At 44.4% G+C, this 21,265-nt stretch overlaps 1 protein-coding gene across 4 annotated transcripts in view; it reads right to left on the bottom strand.

Moving 5' to 3' along the window:
* Positions 1-5,522: 5,522 nt before the first annotated feature.
* The window catches only part of ZNF75D (zinc finger protein 75D), a 27,360-nt gene continuing 11,617 nt past the window's right edge, over positions 5,523-21,265 (bottom strand). The window contains exons 1-6 of one of the 4 annotated variants that reach the window (XM_007124144.4): positions 16,681-16,953; positions 14,641-15,167; positions 13,245-13,437; positions 12,414-12,505; positions 11,952-12,078; positions 5,523-6,464 (exon numbers count right to left, since the gene is read on the bottom strand). In XM_007124144.4, the coding sequence (XP_007124206.1) occupies positions 5,755-6,464; positions 11,952-12,078; positions 12,414-12,505; positions 13,245-13,437; positions 14,641-15,087 (1,569 nt within the window). In that variant the 5' untranslated portion in view covers positions 15,088-15,167; positions 16,681-16,953 and the 3' untranslated portion in view covers positions 5,523-5,754. Of the gene's footprint in view, positions 6,465-11,951; positions 12,079-12,413; positions 12,506-13,244; positions 13,438-14,640; positions 15,168-16,680; positions 16,954-21,265 lie in introns of those variants that run through there. The other 3 variants (XM_007124141.4, XM_007124143.4, XM_055081929.1) reach the window with 3 other exon arrangements.

Genomic DNA, 21,265 nt, shown 5'->3' with positions numbered 1-21,265 from the left:
GGTTGGCCAAAAAGTTCGTTCGGGTTTTCCATAGGCTGCTACAAAAACCCGAACGAACTTTTTGGCCAATCCAATGTTTTTTTTGTGTGCTGATCTATCCCGTGGGTATGCCCAGCTCCCAGAGGGGCCCTTGCCAGCAAAGTGGGTGGAAAGGCTTTGGATCCCTTTGGCAGGGGAGGGGGAGAGTCTTTGCACAAGGACCATTAGGAGCCTGGTCCTGGGTAGGCCTATGTCCACTGAGCCTGAAGACTTGAGAATTCTCTCCATTCTTGAGAATTTTCAGGAAGGTTTCACCCACTGTGTCAGGATCTGTGGGAGTGGGGACTAGACAAAGCAGAGTATAATCCATATAGACTGCCCTATGCTGCTGTATTTGTCTCAGCTCACATTCCCGCTTACCTGTTGTAGCAAGGATTTTAAAAGCAAACAATGTATAGAGTTGAGATGATTATTTTTCAATCTTGGCAGGGGGTTACATTTATCCCTTTAGGTTTATTTCTCTCACACACAAAAATCTGCAGACAGCTTACGCCCATACTACCTCTACTCTATGTGAGATCCTGCACCAGCTCCAACAGGGGGAATGCCCCAAAAATAAGGTGCTGACACTCCAGTGAATGGGGCACGAGGTGAAGAAGAAAACCCAGAATAACACCCTTTAGGGAAGCTGCGAGCCTCCCCAAGGGAGGCCTGGGGATGGCAGATATATGGGTACTACCTGAAGAGAGAATGCTCTCAGCCATGAGATCTTCTGCTACCAAACTTGAGTTCCTCTGAGGTGTCTGCAGCCCTTGGGTCGGAGTCAGTTCCTTCTTGTCACCCCAAGTCGCACACGGCCATACCAGAGCCTAAGGAGGGACGAGGGAAATGTTTCTTGGTGTTTCCTGGCTCTTCCTCTCTACTTCCCCCCTAAATCCCAATCCTGGAGCAGAGCTCCCTCTGGAAGCCGGCCTGGCCACCTCCCCCGCTCCTTACCCCGGGCTGTCCAGATCTGAGGGTGACAGGCTGCTCACCACCACTGCTCCCCCCTCGCCTCCCGCCCCCTCCCCCTCATACGCTCATGATTGTGGGTCCTCGGGAGGGCTTCCCTGACTCCGTCACTTTGTCCACAGCTGCGCCCCTTGCCTGGCGTCACGATGGTGGTAAGAAGCAGGGGGCACAGAGGGAGGGCAGAAAGGCAGAGACGGCCACGGGAATGGAAGGGCTTAGGAGCGACTGTGTCCGGCTGCCGAGCCTGGGACAGACTTCGGCAGGGAGTCCCCTCCTTTACATGACCGACAGCCTAACATTCAATGATTTTCAAAGAACACAGAGAGAAGGTAGCAAGGAGAGCATTTAAATCTCCTGACAAAGATGAGACCATGATTCCTTTTTTCTTCTTCCCTCCCCGGCCCTGCCTGCCCGTTCTCAGTCACCGTGGCCGTTCCTCTGGGAACAGTGGGACAGTTTACACTCACAATTGGCAGTGGCCATGGCCGAGGGAGCCAGGCAGTGAAGGAGGAAGAGGCCGCTGGCGTGGGGGAAGGGCTGGAAGGGACCCCCCCCACCACAGGCTCTTGAGTAGCAGTCACCTCGCTGTTTTCTGGGAGGGAGAAGCTGAAGAGCCAGGCCCTGCACGCGGCTGGACAGATCTGGCCTGGACACGGGGACACGCCCTGGCGTCTCGGCCACAGCAGGCAGCGGCCCCCTGCTCCCCGACCCCTTGACATCACAAATGCAGACCGATCAGAGTGCAAGAGGACCGCTGGCCTCTGCTCTCCTGGCTCCTTTCTCATCCTCTTTGCTCAGCCCATCTTTTCCCTGATGGCCCTCATTTGCTGAGGGCCAGAGCACAGGGGTGAGGATAGGAGCCCACACCCCTCACACCTGGCTCAGGTCAGCTTTCGTCTCCTCAGTGCCGTCTCCACCTGTGCGATCTGAAGTTGGAGTGTTCTGCCTCTCCGTTCTGTCCCGAGTGAATATCTGGCCTGTGTCTCCAGCCCCCGGGCTTTTCTGTGATGTCTTCCTGTTGTGTCCTCAGAAAAGCATCAGAGTTCTCATCTTTCAGCCACACGCTGGGGAGGTGGCAGGTGAGTATGAAGCAGAATGACATCTCCCCTCCATTCCCTCCTGCTATTTCTTTCCTTAGTGCCCACGTCTCTCCTTTGTCTGAGATGATGAGGGCTGATGTGAGTAGTCAGGATGCATGAGCAAGGAGCCCCTGCGAGGCTGTGGCAGAGGGTTGAAAGGGAAGAAGAGGTACTAATGAGTCAGCTAGGAGCCCCAACTTCTACCTCCTGTTCCACAACAGCTGGGACAAGAATGTCCATTCTTCCTGGAGCCCCTGTGTTCAAAGGGTGGTGGAGTATCTGAAATTGGAACCAGGAATCCTCGATTCTTTTCCTGTTTCTGCCCATTCACATCTAACGGTCTTCCGGCCACTTGCCTTAAAAAAATTTCTCTCTAAAACAGGACCCATGTTCCCTGCTTCTGACCTCTCCTGGGAAGGTCAGCATAGACGAGGACCTGGAAGATAAGCTCTGAAGCTAAAAGGTGTTGTAACTGGGGATGGTAGCCTTGGGAAAACAGTGCCCTTTTGCTGACCCGTTTTCAGGAACTTTGCTGAATCTCATGAAGGGGCAGTAACTGTGGGCTCCATCCACGCGGTACTTCCTTCAACTTTTGAGTCCACCTCTTCTTTCTAAATGCTAAACAGGGAATTCCCTGGCGGTCCAGTTGTTAGGACTCCGTGCTTCCACTGCAGCGGGGCACAGGTTCGATCCCTGGTCGGGGAATTAAGATCCCGCAAGCCACGTGTCGCGGCTAAAAAAAAAAAAACGCTACACAAATAAATGTCCTTTGCATGGCAGCATGATAGCAGCTATCTAGGGTGCTACCAAACATGGATTCACACAGAGAGTGCCCTCTGCAGGAAGCTGAACTTCCCCTTAGCTCTAAGGGTACAATCCCAGAGAGATCTGGAAGGGATGGCGGGGCAGTCCTTCTCCAAGCCTTTTGCAGTATAATGGGCTCCTTTCCTTCCAGGTCACTTCCTCCTGTGAGATTAGCTCTTTCATCCTCTACAGTCACCTCTCATGAGTTTGAGGATACACCTAATAGTGTAAATACTGTCCACAAAAATTCCACCCCTAGCCATCACTTGCCCTCCTTTTTCAAGCATCTCAAGTGGAAGGAATCTAACATATTGTGGTTGTTACTCATTAGCAGTGTATCTAGTTGAATGGGGACATTAGCTTATTGTTTACCACTGACTGGAGAGGAGCATCTCTAGAAAGGAATGTCACACCAGAAGCCTACCCTTCTGACCATCATGAGCCAGCTTTAAAAACAGCTGAAGGGCTTCCCTGGTGGCGCAGTGGTTGAGAGTCTGCCTGCTAATGCAGAGGACACAGGTTCGAGCTTTGGTCTGGGAGGATCCCACATGCCGCGGAGCAACCGGGCCCGTGAACCACAACTACTGAGCCTGCGCGTCTGGAGCCTGTGCTCCACAACAAGAGAGGCCGCGATAGTGAGTGGCCCCCGCTTGCCGCAACTAGAGAAAGCCCTCGCACAGAAATGAAGACCCAACACAGCAAAAATAAATTAATTAAAAAAAAAAAACAGCTGGAAATGATGGAAAACTCAGTAAGGATGCTTAAAAGCTGAATAAGTAGACAGAGTTGATTTTTTAAAACTACTAGATGAAAGATGTTCCAAATGTTTATGGACCACCTTCTGTAACATGGTTTATGGACCACGAACACAGAATGTTCCAAATGTTTATGGACCATCTTCTGTAACCAGTCAGTGTTAGACATGCTCACCAGTCTCTTAATTCTCACAGCAGTCCTGATAGGAAGGAATCACTATCTCCATTTTATAAACATGTAAACAAGCTTAGAAAGGACTCTTCATGGAAAAATTATCTGGGGAATTCCCTGGTGGTCCAGTGGTTAAGACTCCGTGCTCTCACTGCTGGGGCCCGGGTTCCGCCCCTGGTTGGGGAACTAAGATGCCGCATGCCACGCAGTGTGGCCAAAAAAAAAAAAAAAAAAAAGAAGAAGAAAAATAAAGAAAAATTATCTGAAGACACCTATTCTAAAAAAGTGAACGTTGGTCATCTCTGGGTAATATGGAAACAATGGAATTTTGTCTGATGTTTAAATCTCATATGAAACAACATGCCGTTTTCATTTAAAAAGTAAAATTTTATGAAATAATAAGTATATAGAAGATTTGACCAACATCCTAAACTAGGATCTGACACAGGTATAGACCCATGTCTTCCAACTTCCCTGCCCTTCCCTTGACATCACATTGTCTTCTCAGGAGATACAGTTGTCTCTCCCGCGGGGGATTGGTTCTAGGACCCCCTGCAGCTACCAAAATCCGAGGATGCTTAAGTCCCTTATGTAAAATGGCGCACTATTTACATATAACCTACACACATCTTCCCATATACTTTAAATCACCTCTAGATTACTTACAATACCTAGTATAATGTAAATGCTATGTAAATAGTTGCCAGCATGCAGCAAATTCATATTTTACCTTTCCTAAGTTTCTGGAATTTTTTTGATCCGTGGTTGGTTGAATCTGTGCATGTGGAACCTGTGGATATAGAAGGCCAACTGCACTCCCTGAGGCCAATGAGGAAGGAAGAAGAACCACCAACATGAACAAACCAGTTTCTGTCTGACCTGGCTCTCACTGAGCCATCACTCTTAAGTCACAGGCCTCACCCTGCTCTGACTGGACACTCCCTCCTCACATCCAATGTTCACCGAGGCTTCGAGGCCATGAGGCCACGTGGCTCTCCTTACCACTGTAGTAAATCAGTTTGCAAAATCTCCAGACCTTCCTGCAAAGCATCCATGTGTATGGGGCTGTGGCTGAACAGCCATAAAAATGGGCCTCCTGTTAGGTCCTGGAGCAGGGTGGCATCAACTTGAAAGCCTTCCAGTCCACATAGTGAAAGTCAAAAAAAGGCCATTCACCACCGCCCTCTGCCTTCTACAGATACCTGGATGAGGGCCCCGATTACCTCCTTCATCATTCCATTCTAAATACCTCAGTGTTGAGAGGATCAGCAGGAAGAAAGATATCAAGTGCTTCTGGGGTCCCTAGGTTTGTGTTGGCATTCGGGCCTCTGCTTGCTGCTTGGAATTCCTTGACAGAAAACACTGCAGTGGTGGGTGCTCAGGAGAGAGGCAACTAGAATGGGGGTACTTCTCCCAGGGCAAACACTGAACCCTCTCTTCCTGTTCCAGAATGAAGTTCCCTGAACCCTGGCTTGGTTGTTCATGTAGACACAATGGTAGCCATAGAAACTGCCTCAAACTTAGTAATTCTCTCTGAGCTCCCTTCAGAGGACCTGAATACTCTTATTTTCCATCTCTCCTGAGAAAGAATGGGAGTAGGACTCATGGCCATCACATATTTGCTGAGTACCTGATACCTGAAGAATTTAGATCACGGAGGATGGGGAAGCTGAGTAACCAGACAGATACAGATAGTTAGAAATAGATAAGATAGGTAACTTTAGATATATGAGAACTATTTCACTCTTTTATTTATAAAGGACTCATTATGGATCAGTCTTGTGCTAGGCACTGAGGATACAATGCTGAATAAAAGAGAGTTTAGATTCCTTTTTGTGAAACATGACATATGCCCCTCCCAAATTTTGTTGATGATAGATTCCTATCACTGGGTGCCTCATCATTTTGTATTCTTTTATCACCTCTAGGGTCAAGCTCTAGATGCTGACTTTCTTCAGACTGGAGACACTGGACACGATTCCCTTCTCCTGTGGAGTTTCTGGTGTCTAAGAAGGCTTGACCGCCTGCTAAAATTTCTCCTGCATATGCTACAAGTATAAGGCTGCTCACCTGTATGGGTTCTCTGGTGTTTAATAAGGTGGGAGTTCTGAATGAATCTTTTTCCACATTCATAACATTTAAAGGGTTTTTCTCCTGTGTGAATTCTTAGGTGGGTGTGTAGATTTGTGTTATGACTGAAGCTTTTCCCACACCATGAGCATCTATATGGTTTTATTCCTTGGTGTGCTAGTAAGTGCTTATTAAGATCTGAACTCCACCTGAACCTCTTATCACATTGTTGACATTTATAGGGTTTCTCTTCAGTGTGAATTCTCTGGTGCTTAATTAGGTCAGAGCTAACCCTGAAGCTTTTCCCACATTCCTGACATTTAAAAGGTTTCTCTCCTGCATGGCCTTTCCCATGAAGATCCATACGTTTTGGAAGCTCTTGTTTGCAAGTTGTAAGTTTCTTTCTTTTCTTCCCTGGAAAAGCTCCATGCCGTTTCCGTACCCTGTGTGTACCACCATGATTTTCTCTGCCCGTTGTTTTCTGGGCAACTTTCATTCTGGCCTTTCTTAATACTTTGCATCCTGATGCTTGTATTTCTAATGTAGAAAGAGATATAGGTTGGTCATTTCCAGTGTCATTTTTGAGCTTTAACCCTGTTGGAATAAACAGAAGAATCAGACATCTGATCCCAGAACAAGAAAACTATAGGAATGAAAAGAAAAATCAATGATGACAGCTTTTAAAAAATACAAGAACAAGTGATTTCTGGTCCAATCTGGACAAAATGGCATAGACCCATTTCTCCCTGATCCTCCTTGCTAGGCACAACAACAAACCCATTCAAGAATGCAAGACACAATGAACAGAGAATTCTAAAAAGTGGTAAAAAGAAGGCAAAATGGTTTGGGACCCCAGAACTACAAGAGTAACACAGCAGGTGTCTTAACATCCCCACACCCAAAAAAGAAGGCAAACCAGATCGAGTGTTTTCCAAACCTCAACCTAGCAACAGAAGGCTACCTGGATAGGCTTATTCCTTCCCAAATCTGAATGGGAAACCTTCTGACAACACTAGAACCCCAGTGAGGAGACACCAAATTAGGCATGCAGAACTAGCAAGAGGGACCTAGCCACAAGTGGCCGGGCCCAGGAAGCCTCTTCATCCCTACAGGTCAGAGATTCCCACTGAGAGACACTCTGGCCTAGGTAAATATCTTCCTCACCATCAGGCAGCATCAGCGGGGATGCAAGGGAACCCTAGCAGTACCATATAAACCAAGGAGACCAAAATAACACTATAAAGGCTCTGAAAATTAAACTGTCACTAGACACATACTCCACAAAAGTAGGAAAGAACCTGTGTGCTAAATTAAAAGAGTGACTGCCCATTAAAATAAAATATTTAAATAGGACCCAGACTCTCCTAACATAATAGACAAAATGATCAGGATGCAATAAAGAAAGTAACACATCACACCTAGAACCAAAAAAAAAATCACAGCTTGAGTGAGAAAAGGCAATCTGACAAAAGTGGAATCAGACTAGAAATCAAAACCAGAAAGACAACAGAAAAATCTAAAAATATATGGAAATGAAACAGTATACTTCTAAATAATCCATTATTCAAAGAGAAAGTCTCAAAGATAATTTAAAAATACATAGTTTGGGCTTCCCTGGTGGCGCAGTGGTTGAGAGTCCGCCTGCCGATGCAGGGGACACGGGTTCGTGCCCCGATCCGGGAAGATCCCACATGCCGCAGAGCGGCTGGGCCCGTGAGCCATGGCCGCTGAGCCTGCGCGTCCGGAGCCTGTGCTCCGCAATGGGAGAGGCCACAACAGTGAGAGGCCCACGTACCACAAAAAAATATAAATAAATAAATAAATAAATAAATACATACATAGTTAAATGAAAATGAAATTAAAATATATCAAAATATGTGGAATGCAGCTAAGGGAATGCTCAGAGGAAAATGTATAGCCCTAAATGCTTACAATAAAAAAGAGGAAAGGTCTCAAATAAATAATCTAAGTTCCTAACTCAAGAAACTAGAAAAAAAGCAAAATAAAATTAAAACAAGTTGAAGAAAGGAATAATAAAGATCACAGAAGAAATCACAATCAAACAAAAAGCTTATTCTTAAAGAAAATAAAATTGATAAACCTATATCAACACTGACAAAAATAACAGGAGAGAAGATACAAACCATCAGTGTCAAGAAGGAAACTGGGTATATCTCTACACATTCTGCAGCAATTAAAAAGATAATAAGGGAATACTATAAACAACTTATGTTCATGAATTTTAAAAGTTAGGAAAAATGGGCCAATTTCTCAAAATCCACAAACTACCAGAATTCAACCAATATGAAATAGATAATCTGAATAGCACTCTGACCATTAGAGAAATTGAATTCATAATTTAAAAGCTGCTAAAAAAGACATCTCCAGGTTCATATAGTGTTACTGGAGAATTCTACCAAATATTTATAGAATTAACACCACTTTTTATATAATCTCTTCCAGAAAAGAGAAGAGGAAGAAATACTACCCAAATCATTTTATAAGGCCAGTAATTACCCTGATAGCGAAATCATACAAAGACAGCACTGAAAAAGAAAACTAGATACTAACATCTCCCATGAACTTAAATACAACAATCCTCAACAAAATACTGGCAAACTGAATGTAACAATAAGTAAGAATTATATACCATGATCAAGTAGGATTTACTGCAGGTATGCAAAGCTGGTTCAACATTTGAAATCAATCAACATAACCCACCATATCAACAAGCTTTGAAAGATCATAATCCCATTAACTGACACAGAAAAGTATTTGACAAACCCCACATCCATTCACGATAAAAAACACTCAGAAAATAAGGAATTATATCGACTTGATAAGTGTATCAACAAAAAAACCTGTACTAACATCATAGGTAAGAGTGAAAGACTTAAAGACTTAAACATTTTATGATAAAATTGGGAATAAGGCAAGAAGTCAGCTCTCACCACTCTTATTCAACAAAGTACCAGAAGTTGGCACTACTGCAACAAGGTAAGAAAAAGAAATAAAAGGCATTGCAGATCATGTGACTGTCTATGTGTAAAAATCCCAAGAAATCTACCAAAAAAACTTCTTAGAACTAATAAGTGAGTTCAGTAGGGTCACTGAAGAACAAAAGAACAAAACAAAATTAGTGGCACGCCTATACAAAAACAATGAACATGCAGAAACCAAATTTAAAATAATACCATTTACAATTGCTCCAATGAAAATTAGCTTCTACATACACATAACAAACATGCAGAAGATCTGTACACTGAAAATTACAAAAAGCTGATGAAAGAAGTCAAAGAAGACCCGAATAAATAGACACACTGTGTTCACTGATTAGAAAGATCAACATAGTAAAGATATCAATCCCCCTCAAATTAATATATAGGTTTAATGTAATTTCTAGCAAAATTCCAACAAAGTTTATTGTAGACATAGATAAGCTTATTCTAAAATTTACATGGAAAGGAACAGGCCCTAGAATAGCTAAAATAAAATTTTATCTTGACAAAAGAATAAAGTGGGAAGAATCACTCTACCTGATAGATATTAAGGCTTCCTAAATTGTATAGTTACAGTAATCAAGACAGTGCTATACTGGCAGAGGGATAGACATATAGCTCGATGGAACAAAATAGATGTACACAAATATGCCCAACTGATCTTTGACAAAAGTGCAAAAGCAATTCAGTGGAGGAAGGACAGTCTTTTCAACAAACAAGGCTGAAGCAATTGGACCTCCATAGGCAAAAAAATGAACTTCAACCTAAACTTCATACCTTATATAATAATCAACTCAGTAAGAATCATGGACTTAAATGTAAAAGTATAAAACTTTTAGGAAAAACATAGAAAATTTTAGGGATCTATAGCTAGTCAGACTGCTAGTCTTGATAACAAAAATACAATCTGTAAAAGGAAAAATTAAAAAATTGGTTATCACAATTCAAAACTTTTACTCTGTGGAAGCCCATGGGAAGAGGATAAAAAGAAAAATACACAGCCTTGGGGAAACTCCTTGCAAACCACATATCCAAGAAAGCACTAGAACCTAGAATCTATAAAGAACTCTCAAAACTCAACAGTTAAAAAACAACTTAATTAAAATATGGGCAAAAGCCACTTCACTGAAGATAACATAGAGATAGCAAATAAGCACATGAAAAGCTACAAAACATCATTAGCTATTGGGGAAATGCAAATCCAAACCACAATGAGATAACACTACATACTTAGCAGAAAGGCAAAAAAAGTATTTTTTAAAAATGGTGATACTACTAAACAAGGGCAAGAATGTGGAGAAACTGGATCACATCCATTGCTGGCTGAGAATGTAAAATGGTACAGCCACTTTGAAAAACAGTTTGGCATTAAACATGTAATTTCCATATGAACCAGCAATTGCACCCTTAAACGCATTTACCCCAGAGAAACGAAAACTTATCTCGACACAAAATCCTGTATGTGAATGTTCGCGGCAGCTTTATTCGCAATAGCCAAAAACTGAAGACAGCAAAAATACCTTTTGATGGGTGAATGGTTAAACAAATTGTGGTATATCAATATCATGGAATGCTTCTCAGCAGTTCATCTGAACTACCGATACACGCAATAGCTAAGATGAATTTCCAGGGACTTATTCTGAATGAGAAAAGTTAATCCCCCAAAGCTACATACTGCATGACTCTATTCATATAACATTTGTGAAATGGCAAAATTTAAAAACTGTAGAACAGATCAGTGTTTGGCATAGGTTGGTGATGGGGTGGGATGTGGGAGGGAAGTGTGTGTGGTTATAAAACGGCAACAGGAGGGCTCCTTGTGGTTATGTAACTGTCCAGTATCTTGATTGTGGTGGTGAATACAGAAACCTCCACATGTGATAAAACTTTATAGAACTAAATACACACACATACAAGGAAAAACGGAAACATGAATAAGGTCAGTGGACTGTATGAGTATTAATATCCTGGTTGTGATATTATATACTTTTGCAAAAGTGATCATTGAGGGAAAATGGGTAAAGTGTACATGGGTTCTCTTTGTTACATTTTAAATATGAATATGAATCTACAATTAACTCAATAAAAAGTTTAATTAAAAAAATACAGGAACAAAATCTTAAAAATGTTAAGCTCCTATAAAGGTTCCTATCAAGGAATCTTCTCCTCTTCCTATGTATACATTTACCTCAAGGAGACTCTCTAAGACTGTCCTTGAACTCTTGGGGACCTCGGGTCTATGGTTCTTGCCCTTGTGCTAAACAGATCGTTTTAAGTTTAGGGTGCAACGATCATGTTCTGAGAATAAAACTTTGAGGTCATGGACTGCCATCTTAATTCCAGACTATTTTCAGGAAAAGTGAATGACTCTTTTATACTTTTATTTACTCCCAACATTTAAATGGGCAGAATCTTAGATTCCACATCTTCTTTATACTCTACTGTGGTTGTAGGTGGGTATGCAATGAGGAAGCAAAGAACTAAACCTATAAGGAGGACAGATGGAAACGACGTGGAGGGGGCGGGGAGTCCACTGGTATTCCAGCAGACCTGCTTAGAGATGAGGTGGCTTAGACCAGATGGTGAGAGCAGAAGAGGTTGAGATGTGGTTGTACTCAGCACCTTTTGTTAAAAACTTTTTTATCTTATACTGGAGTATAGTTGATTAACAGCGTTGCAGGACCTATTTTGAAGACAGAGCTCAGGGCACTTGCTGACGGATCGGCTGGGGGGTATAACAAAAAGACCAGAATAAAGGATAACTGAGAGGTTTGGGGCCTGAGCAACTGGGTAAGTCGTGATGCCCGCTACTGACATGGAAAAGATAAGGGAAGAGTGGGTTTTCAGGGCGGGGCAGGAGTATCAGAGATCAAGAACTCTACCTAGAATAAAGAAGTGAGATGTGTATTCATAAAAAGCTCTCCGGGTGGTCTGGATATGCCTTTCCTTTTCCCCACACCATCAAGCTGAGAACCAACCCGCCACTGGAACACTGGGACTCTCTCACAGGAGTTCATTTTTCATGAACTGAGGATGGGACAGATTACACAAGTTCTACACAAAGGAAAGGAAGAATCTTTACCTAGAGAGGTGACAGTCTCATAGTTTTCCTGCATTACATTATAGTAGAGGATCTTCTGAGCAGGGTCCAGTAATTGCCATTCTTCCTCGGTAAAAAACAAGGCCACGTCTTCAAATGTCAACAGACTCTAAAGAAGAGAATAAGTTGTAGTTCAGTACTTGCCACGACAGAAGCTGTCCTATCACTCATCTCCGAATGACACGGGAGGCCAGTCACTGAAGACGTTAAGAGTATAAGATTTAAGGGAAAAGAAGTGAGATGGCAGAAAAGGAAGGCACCAAAGAGATCACTACACAGCTTGGGAGGTGCCCAATTCCCACAGGGCCAAGCCTAGTTGCCTAGAGAACACCTGGGGCTAATACACCTCAGAGCACCTGCCGGGTACGGTGGGTCATGGGTAGCAGAGAAAAGCAGACAAGGCCACGTTCAGGCTGCCTGGAAAAGCTGGAAAGTACAGCTCACCTGGGACTCAGGCAGGATGAGCTCAGATGCCATCTTCCAGCTTGGGGTGCTTTTCTGCTCAGAAAAGGCTAGAATCTGTTGAGCAGGCACAGCTGTGGGGGGAAAAGAGCCAGAAAAAATTTCTCTCTTTTCTATTTATGAATACCCTGAGCCAATTTCTACAATATAGGACTCCCTTGGTAAAGATAGCTCACCTTCATGTGCGTGTGTGTGTGTGTGTGTGTGTGTGTGTGTGTGTGTGGTGTGCCAGAAGTGGCCTTCTCCTTGCAAACAAGAACCAAATATCCACCACTCCGTAGAATTGGTTCCCAGTTGACTCTTTCCACAGACTTCATGAAATAAAAGGAAATCCATTATGTTTTTCCTCTCATAAAATAAATTGTTCGCTGAGCTGGGCAAGAATTAGAGGTGTTTGAAAATGAAAGCCTCAGGTCCTCCAGTGTACGGTAGGAAATGTGGGAGATTTATTACTCTTTTCCTGGTGTACAATTCTCTTCCCATTCTGCCAATGACAGCCCATTTCTGATCCCAATTTCTCCTCTAATTTGTAAAGGTGAAACGGCCCCGCCTGTCCCTGCTCTATCTTCCTCTCTCCTCTCAGATTTCTAAGGAGCAAGCTCCACATTGTAAATACCAGGGTTCTGTGGTTTGGATGTTTCTGTACCACAGAATGACCCTCACCTTCACCCACCACCGGCCTCCTATACTCCCACCAGAGAGACATCCTAACTGCCAGCAGGGGTGGGCACCTGGAAAATTCCCGTGACACTCTAGCTGAGCCAATTACTATCACAGCTCCCAGGAGAAGAGAATTATTATGAAGCTCCTCACCTCTTCCATATAAAGGCTGGGTTTCTTTCTGAGTATTCCAGCCCAGCTGTTCTTGCAGTACCCGGTATGTATTCCAACATTCTTTCTGGAACACACCCATTGGTTGGGGCTCTGCTGGCTTCCACTTAAAGCCTGGGGCCACTGCTGTTCCTCCCAAGAGCAATGCCTCCTTTCCCAGCTCATGGGCTGTGACCTAGAAATAATCCCCATCCTCATTAGCAAAGAACTTTTGGTTTTGGGGTGGTGGTGGAGGAACAAACAAGACTAGAGCCCAGGTTTGGGGAACGTGTAACGTTAAAGGAAGTCATTTTTTTAAATGAAGAGATATTGCACCATGGTTTCCTCACAAGGAACTATACACGTGACCTGGGAAGATTAGGATAAAATGAGAGAAGCGGTGACCGCTGCCGGCCTCCACCCCTCCACAGATGGCCACAGCTCAGGCCACAAGCAGGGTGGGTAGGCTGCCTGTCCTCTCGCTGCCTCCACTCTCTTGCTTTCTAGACTTGGATCCTTGACCTAGTGGATTTGTATCTTTTGGTTTTCTCTAAAAAAATAAGGACGCGAAGAAAAAAGGTTTTCCTGTCAGTCAGATTTTCCAATCCTCCTATGTCCGGGGAACGATTTCATGGAGAAAGGGGATGCAGCGGAGGGAAAAACTGGGGGAAGAGTTGGGACTCTAACTTTCCTCCATGTGCTTCAGACGTAATAAGACACCTGTGTTCCTCAAGGTGGACTCTCGAGGAAAGGAAGTGTGCTGCCAGCTCCCAAGGACAGACCTTGGTTCCCCACTCACCAGCAAGGCCAAGGCCGAGCACTAAGGGAGGCCACGGGGCTCTTCCCTCCGGGCCCTGAGATGTGTGTTCCTACCACAGAGGGCACCACCCCTCAGCACTTTCTCTCCACTTTTCTGTTGGCACTTTTCTTCTTTCCGTATCCCTGTTTCCCTTTTTTCTTTCTATCTCTTCTCTTCCTCTGCAGTCTCCCCAGAGATGTTTGATTTATACTTCGGTTGCTACCCTCTCTTGCCTTTGATCTCTAAGTGCTGTCCACGCTTTCAGGTTTTTTTCTCCTTTCCCAAGTCTTTCTTGCCTTTTATTTCTCTGTTGCTAAGTCCTGTCTCCTCGGCCCTGCTAGACCAGGCCCACCACCCTCAATTCACCCTGGCCCTGAAGAGGGCAAAATGCATTTCTTTTCTTGAAGGCCAGGAAAGACTCCCAGGAACTCCAAAACCCGGAGGCTGACTGTCGCTGCCAGTCTGTGATTTCAGATCGCACTTAGCTGTTCTAAAGCAACAACAGAAGAGTGACCTAATCCATCCCATTCTCCAATGAGCAGCCCCGGCCCCGGACCTTTACCCTATTTCAGTGTACACACAAGGAATCTTTCTGCTCACCTCGTTACTTATTCCACCAGGTTCTTTCTGAAAACGGTCTACCAGGGCCACAGCCTCTTTGATGCTCTGTGGATGATACTTCTGCACCCAGCTCTGGATATCCCTGGGCAGAATGGTCAGGAACTGCTCTAGCACCAGCAATTCCAAGATCTGCTCTTTTGAGTGGATCTCTGGCCTCAGCCACTGATGGCATAATTCCTGCAGTTGGCTGACAGCCTCAAGCGGCCCAGGTGCTTCATGATAATAGAAGCTCCGGAAGTGCTGGCGAGCGCTCTCAGGCCCAAGACTATCCATCTGTGGGCTGGATTTCTTACTCTGACTGGAGCTCTCTTTCACAGACCCCTTAGTCTCCCACAAAGCCTCCGCGTGTGGGTACAAGCATGCATTCTTCTTCAGATGTCTCATCATCATTTGCTCTAGGAATAGTTTTACTCCTATGTGTGACATCCTCCTGGTGCCACCTTTGACAACTGAGGCCTTGTCAGGCTTGGTACAAAACCAATGAGTGGATCTTCTCCCCAAGGTCACTGAGGGAGGGCAGAAAAAAAAAGTACACGTCAAGAAGAAAGCCACATGACACATATTTACTTGCTATTTATAGTTATCAGAGAAGAAAGTACCGAAAAGTTCCTGTCCTGCCTCGCCTTTAAAATCAACTGCCACTCAGGATGACTCAAGACTACTTCAGGACATGTTTTTCCCCTTTCCTTTGTTACCCAACTTTGAAACAAAGCACAGCTCAGGGAAGACAAATGTCAGTTGATCACTTTTTCTTTTTTTTTTTTAAGGTTGATGGGTGAAAAAACTGGCACCCATTCACTAAAACGAGCTTTGATATTATCCAATACTTAATCTGTGTGCTTCCTGTCCCACCTTTACAAATGGGGTATATTTGACTTTCTCTAAATTGTAATAGACCATCCCAGTTTTTTGTCTTTAGTCAGGGGGAAAACAACTTCTCTGCCCCTTCATCCTATTATGGAGACTGATGCCTTTGCTTCATGGAACATTTGATATTCTCTTTTCCATCATATTAATATTGGAAAGGAAACTGAGGTGGCCAGATCTGAAAAGAAGTAAAGGAATTAGAGAAAAAGTAACCTTATTCCTCTCAGCAAGTATCCCCCCATTAAGCAATCAGATGGCGTCAACATTGGTTTTTTGGGGAAGACTTATAAAGGGCACTGAGCGGCTTTGTACCTGTGTCTGAAAATTTTTGCTTACTTTACTGGAAAAACTGACAGCTGGCTTTGTTTACAAGATAGCGAAACGTCAAACTGTAAAAAAGGAAAGGAGAAACGGTGACGATTCAGGTTCTTCAGAGACAGGACGGGTCCTTGTAAACGTAAGCCTTCTCTTGACTTTACACTTCCTCAGGGTCATAGAGATCCTTAAGCAAGGCTGAGGATGGCCTTGAGAGTCTGATTTTCTCGGAGGTGATCCAGCAGAAACAACAACAAAGTTCTTTCAAGGATGCCACCGGTATTCAAAGAAATAATTTGGCTGGTTCCTTGCTGCCTGTCCAGGCTCAGGAGGTACAGGGACACTTCCTGTTTTTCTTTGTCAGCCAAAACTAATGTCTAGGAAGCTGAAACGACCCTTTCTCCAGTGATATGCTCATAAGCCGGCGGAAACAGGCAAGTTTCGCTGGGCTCATTGGTAGGCCTCACGCCCCATCCCCCAGCTACACCTACATGTGGGTCCAGAAGGCTGGACCGAGCGCGAGGCCGCCCGCGTGCACTCAGCACACCGGCAGCCTTCGAGCGTGCTTCAGCAGCAGCCCTGGGTTATATATATCTGCACACAGGGTACAAAGAGGTTGCTTCCGGAGGTGAGATGTGGCTGTAGGAGACTGAATGCCGGCCTCGCTGAGAACAGGTCCCGCCGGCTCTCAGGCCGACCCGCCGCCCGGCAGCGACGCCACCGCGAAAAGGAAAAGGCTGCGCGTCCGCACCCCCGCTCGCCGCCACGCAGCTGGCGCGTGCGACCGGCATCTCTCGGGGGCCCTCCTGACCAAACCCAGAAGGAAAATCATATTACCTCCACCCAGCTCCGGCTTCCGTGGACGCCACTTCCCTCTTTCTAGGCTCGGCTATGAAGTCGCCACGCCTCCCGCCCCCGCGGGGAGGAAGGAGGGTCCGGGTTCCCGCGCTCCCGGAGGCGACGTCGGGAAAGCGCGAGGCCCCGCGAGCGGCGCGCCAAGACGCCGGGATCCGGGAGCGCGGGGGCTTTGGCAGCTCAGTCCCCAGCCCGCTCCCTCTAGCGCCCGGAGACCATTGCCCGACCCGCCATTTTGGGGTCGCGGGCTGTGGACTGGCCCCAACCGGAAAAGGAAGAATGCGTTTCCGGTGGCTCCGTGACAGCCACGCCCAGCTTCGCCCGCCCTCCGTCTGGGGAGTCGCAGCCTAGCGAGTCCGGAACGGTCTCGCGGGTTCTTCTCATCCCGGGTTTAGCCCCAGATGCAATAAAAAGAGTTCTGGTCACTGAGTCTCGGGCCCGCGGGAGGCCTAGCGGCGCCCCGAAGGCGTCTCGTCGCCTGGGAAAGATGCGGCCCGCTGACGCGCGACGCCATGATCTCGGACCCCCCGACTTGCGGAGTGGCGTCCAGATTATTCCTGCGTCGCGTTCTGGCAGTCGGTGGCCCTTTCTACCGGGAAGTTCGCCTGGTTAGGGCTACCAACCCCGAAAATCATCCCTAGGCTCGTCCTGGGACTCCTTAAGTTAAGAGGCCTTTGGTCCTCCTGGTCAGACCCCTCGCTAGATCAGGAATAACAGTCCCTTATATTTTTAAAACCCTTGTCTGGTTCGCTGGCACGTCCTTCCCAGCTATTATTATTTTATTCTTGTTAGGTAGGTTTTAACCTTATGGTGTGGGTTCCATTTGTATTTCTCCTTGACATATAAAAAAATTGAGATGTAGGACGCGATGTCCGCAGGGTCACTTGGATTACCGGTGGCAGATTTTAGACCAGTTTCGGTCTCCTGTTGTCGTACCCCGTGTTTCTGCTACTACATTATGCTTCCCTGAAGGAAAGGAACCTTGTTTCGTCTTATATCTTCTGTAATGCTTAGCATAGTCCTCTGGAGAAGGCCTCTTTCTAAGAACCCGAATATCTCGGGTTGTCAGTGTCTCCAAAGTTTCAGTGTTTACCTACTGTTGAGCCATTTGGACAGAAGTTATCCATATGAATCAAAGAGGAGAAACTGTATGTAGCTCAGTTGTACAGTGGGGATGAAATTGACCTCTTTAGGAAATCAGTGTGAGAAACTACTCAGGCTAGGGGATCAGAGCTCTGCATGCCTGGGAGGAAAATAAACAAGGATCACCTGTCCGCCTTTTTACATGCAAATGAAGATTACTCTCAGAAGATAAGGTCAATCCATATTTTCAAAGTAAAGCTGCCCAGAAGTGTGCGAGAGGACACTGCATTATCTGTGATTGTAAACCTAGTAAAGATGTTTGCTTCACCAGAGAATCATTTTCAGAATGATTCCTTCAAAGCTCTGTTCCTGAGGTCAGGCATTGTCAACCGAATGTTTTATGACAATGAAGGGGAAGTCAGAGCACTGTTGCTTCTGGACAATGCCCAGGCTTACCTTTCAGCTGAGTCACTAACCAATGAGGACGGTCGGATAAAGGCATTTTCTTTTTCTTTTCTTTTTCCTTTTTATTTGAAATAGTAAGGTTTTTAAACCATGTGGAGTTTAATATTAATCTGCCAGTTATCCCTTGTAATTGTCTTCAATAGAAATTATCTATAGATTATATAGTTAGCCATTTAGAACGAATATGGACATAAATATAATGATCTCTTCAATTTTCCTTATAACCTACTATGGCTTATATGCTTCAAAGAAAAGAGAAAATTCTTGAAAAGGACTAGAGACTCCAGGAAGACAAGTTGTAATTCACTTAAAACAAATTTCATTACATATTGTTAATATGGTTAGTGGTAAAAGCATACATTGAGTCATGTTTTCTTTTATAAAACTCTACAAAATTAAAGGTTTATAATTTAAACCCATAACACCCAGATCCCATCCATAGTTATGTCTTGGCTAATATGTTTGAAACACTAAATAAAAAAGAGAAACTATGTAAAATCTAAAGGGCATTTTCTTTCCCCTAAACACTTCAACCTCGGTTCACCCAAGGAATCAAGATGTGATTCTGGGCAGCAAACAGCTTTATAGGTGGAAGCAACTTGAAGAAGATCTTGCAATTTTTGAATAAGGTCATATGAGCAGGACAAAGAAGGAAAAGGAATTTCTAAAATTAAAACCTACAACACAAAAATGTTGTAATTTCTAACTGGGCCAAGAGTTGGGATAGAGGAATTTGTTTAGCAACTGCATAGGAAATCTTCACCGAAAGGAATCTGAAGATGTTCTGGAAGGCTTAGCAGAGGGCAATTGTAGATAAATTCTTGAGAAATACAGAGAATTAGAAACCAACTTGGAAGAGAAAGGATGTGGTTAAATGAGAATAAGAAAGAAAAGGATTGCCTCCAAAAACCAAAGTTGTGATTACAAAGGGAGTTGTTTGGAAAAGAGGAAAGACAGGTGGAGAATAACAGCAGGCTGCTGAATTGAAATTATCTGCTGTAAGACAGAGTTTGGACTCCCTCCATGATTCTGTTGATGCTACAAAGGAATTTTAAAAGTTTTATTTCGTGCTGAAGGAGATGCAACAGGAAGCAATCAAAGAACAGTTCCAGTGCAGATTCCATTTTAAAAGTGGTAGCTTTTGAAACTGAGGCCTCATAATATTAAGGAGTTGTTAAACATGACTTGGACTTCTGGCTCTAGTGATTAGATTTTTAAAACAGCTTTATTGTGATATAACTCACAAATCATACAATTCACCCATTTGTAGAATGCCAAAAGTCAGTAGTTTTTAGTATATATGTAGAGTTGTACTACTATTATGGCAATCCATTATAGAATTTTTACATCACCCCCAAAACAAACACCAAACCCTTTAGCTGTAACTCCTCATTTCCTATAATTTCCCCCACCAACCCTAAGCAACCACTGATCTACTTTCTTCTCTATACATTTGCCTATTCAGGGTATATCATATAAATGGAATCATACAATGTGGTTTTTTGTTTTGTTTTGTTTTTGCGTTACGCAGGCCTCTCACTGTTGTGGCCTCTCCCGTTGCGGAGCACAGGCTCCGGACGTGCAGGCCCAGCGGCCATGGCTCACCGGCCCAGCCGCTCCACGGCATGTGAGATCCTCCCAGACCGGGGCATGAACCCGTGTCCCCTGCATCGGCAGGCGGACTCTCAACCACTGTGCCACCAGGGAAGCCCTCAATATGTGATCTTTTGTGTCTGGTTTCTTTTATTAAGCCTGATGTTTTCAAGCTTCATCTATGTTGTAGCATGTATCAGTACTTCATTTCTATTTTACTGCTGAATAATTTTCCATTGTATGGATAGACCACATTTTGTTTTGTATGGATATACATATTGAAGTGTTTAGGAGAAAGAAATATGGCTTTTATTTATTTATTTATTTTTATTTTTGGCTGCATCGGGTCTTCATTGCTGCGCGCAGGCTTTTCTCTAGTTGCGGCGAGAGGGGGCTATTTGTTGCAGTGTGCAGGCTTCTCATTGCGGTGGCTTCTCTTGTTGCGGAGCATGGGCTCTAGGCGCGCGGGCTTCAGTAGTTGTGGCTCGCGGGCTCTAGAGCTCAGGCTCAGTAGCTGTGGCACACGGGCTTAGTTGGTCCGCGGCATGTGGGATCTTCCCGGACCAGGGCTCAAACCCATGTCTCTTGCATTGGCAGGTGGATTCTTAGCCACTGCGCCACCAGGGAAGCCCAAAATATGCCTTTTAGATTTTACATAGTTTCTATTTTTAGTGTTTCAAAATGTATGGATTACATTTTTACCATTGTATGGATAAACATATATTACCGTCGTATGGATAAACAAGATGTATCAGTTAATGGATATTAGGGTTGTTTGGCTATTATGAATAATGCTGCTATGAATATTCATGTATACATCTTTGTGTGGACATATGTTTTCATTTCTTTTGCATATATACGTAGAGGTGTAATTGCTGGATCATATGGTAACTCTATGTTTAACTGTTTGAGGAACTGCCAGACTGTTTTCCAAATAAGCTACACCACTTTATAGTCCCACCAGAAGTGTATAAGGGTTCTAATTTCTCCACATTCTTGTTAACACTTGTTATGATCTGTCTCTTTTGTTATGTCCATCATAGTACATGTGACATGGTATCTCATTGTGGTTTTGATTTGCCTTTCCTTGATAGTTAATGATATTGAGCATATTTTCATGTGCTTATTGGCCATTTGTATAAGGATATTAACATCAACTGCAAGATTTATCAAACATTTTGAGGACGTGATATCAACAAGCATTGTCTAATATTTTAAGATTTTCCTGGGTCATTCCTGTTGCCTCTTTTCTGTGTACCTATTGCAGGCAAGAGGCACTCTTTTTTTTTTTTTTTTTTTTTTTTTTTTGTGGTATGCGGGCCTCCCTCTGTTGCGGCCTCTCCCATTGCAGAGCACAGGCTCCGGACGCGCAGGCTCAGCGGCCATGGCTCACGGGCCCAGCCGCTCCGCGGCATGTGGGATCCTC

This window comes from Physeter macrocephalus, chromosome 21 (assembly GCF_002837175.3).
Source record: "Physeter macrocephalus isolate SW-GA chromosome 21, ASM283717v5, whole genome shotgun sequence".
NCBI classification, from domain to species: domain Eukaryota; kingdom Metazoa; phylum Chordata; class Mammalia; order Artiodactyla; family Physeteridae; genus Physeter; species Physeter macrocephalus.
The sequence above is the reverse complement of the archived record's forward strand: the minus strand, read 5'-3'. Positions and strand labels throughout refer to the sequence as shown.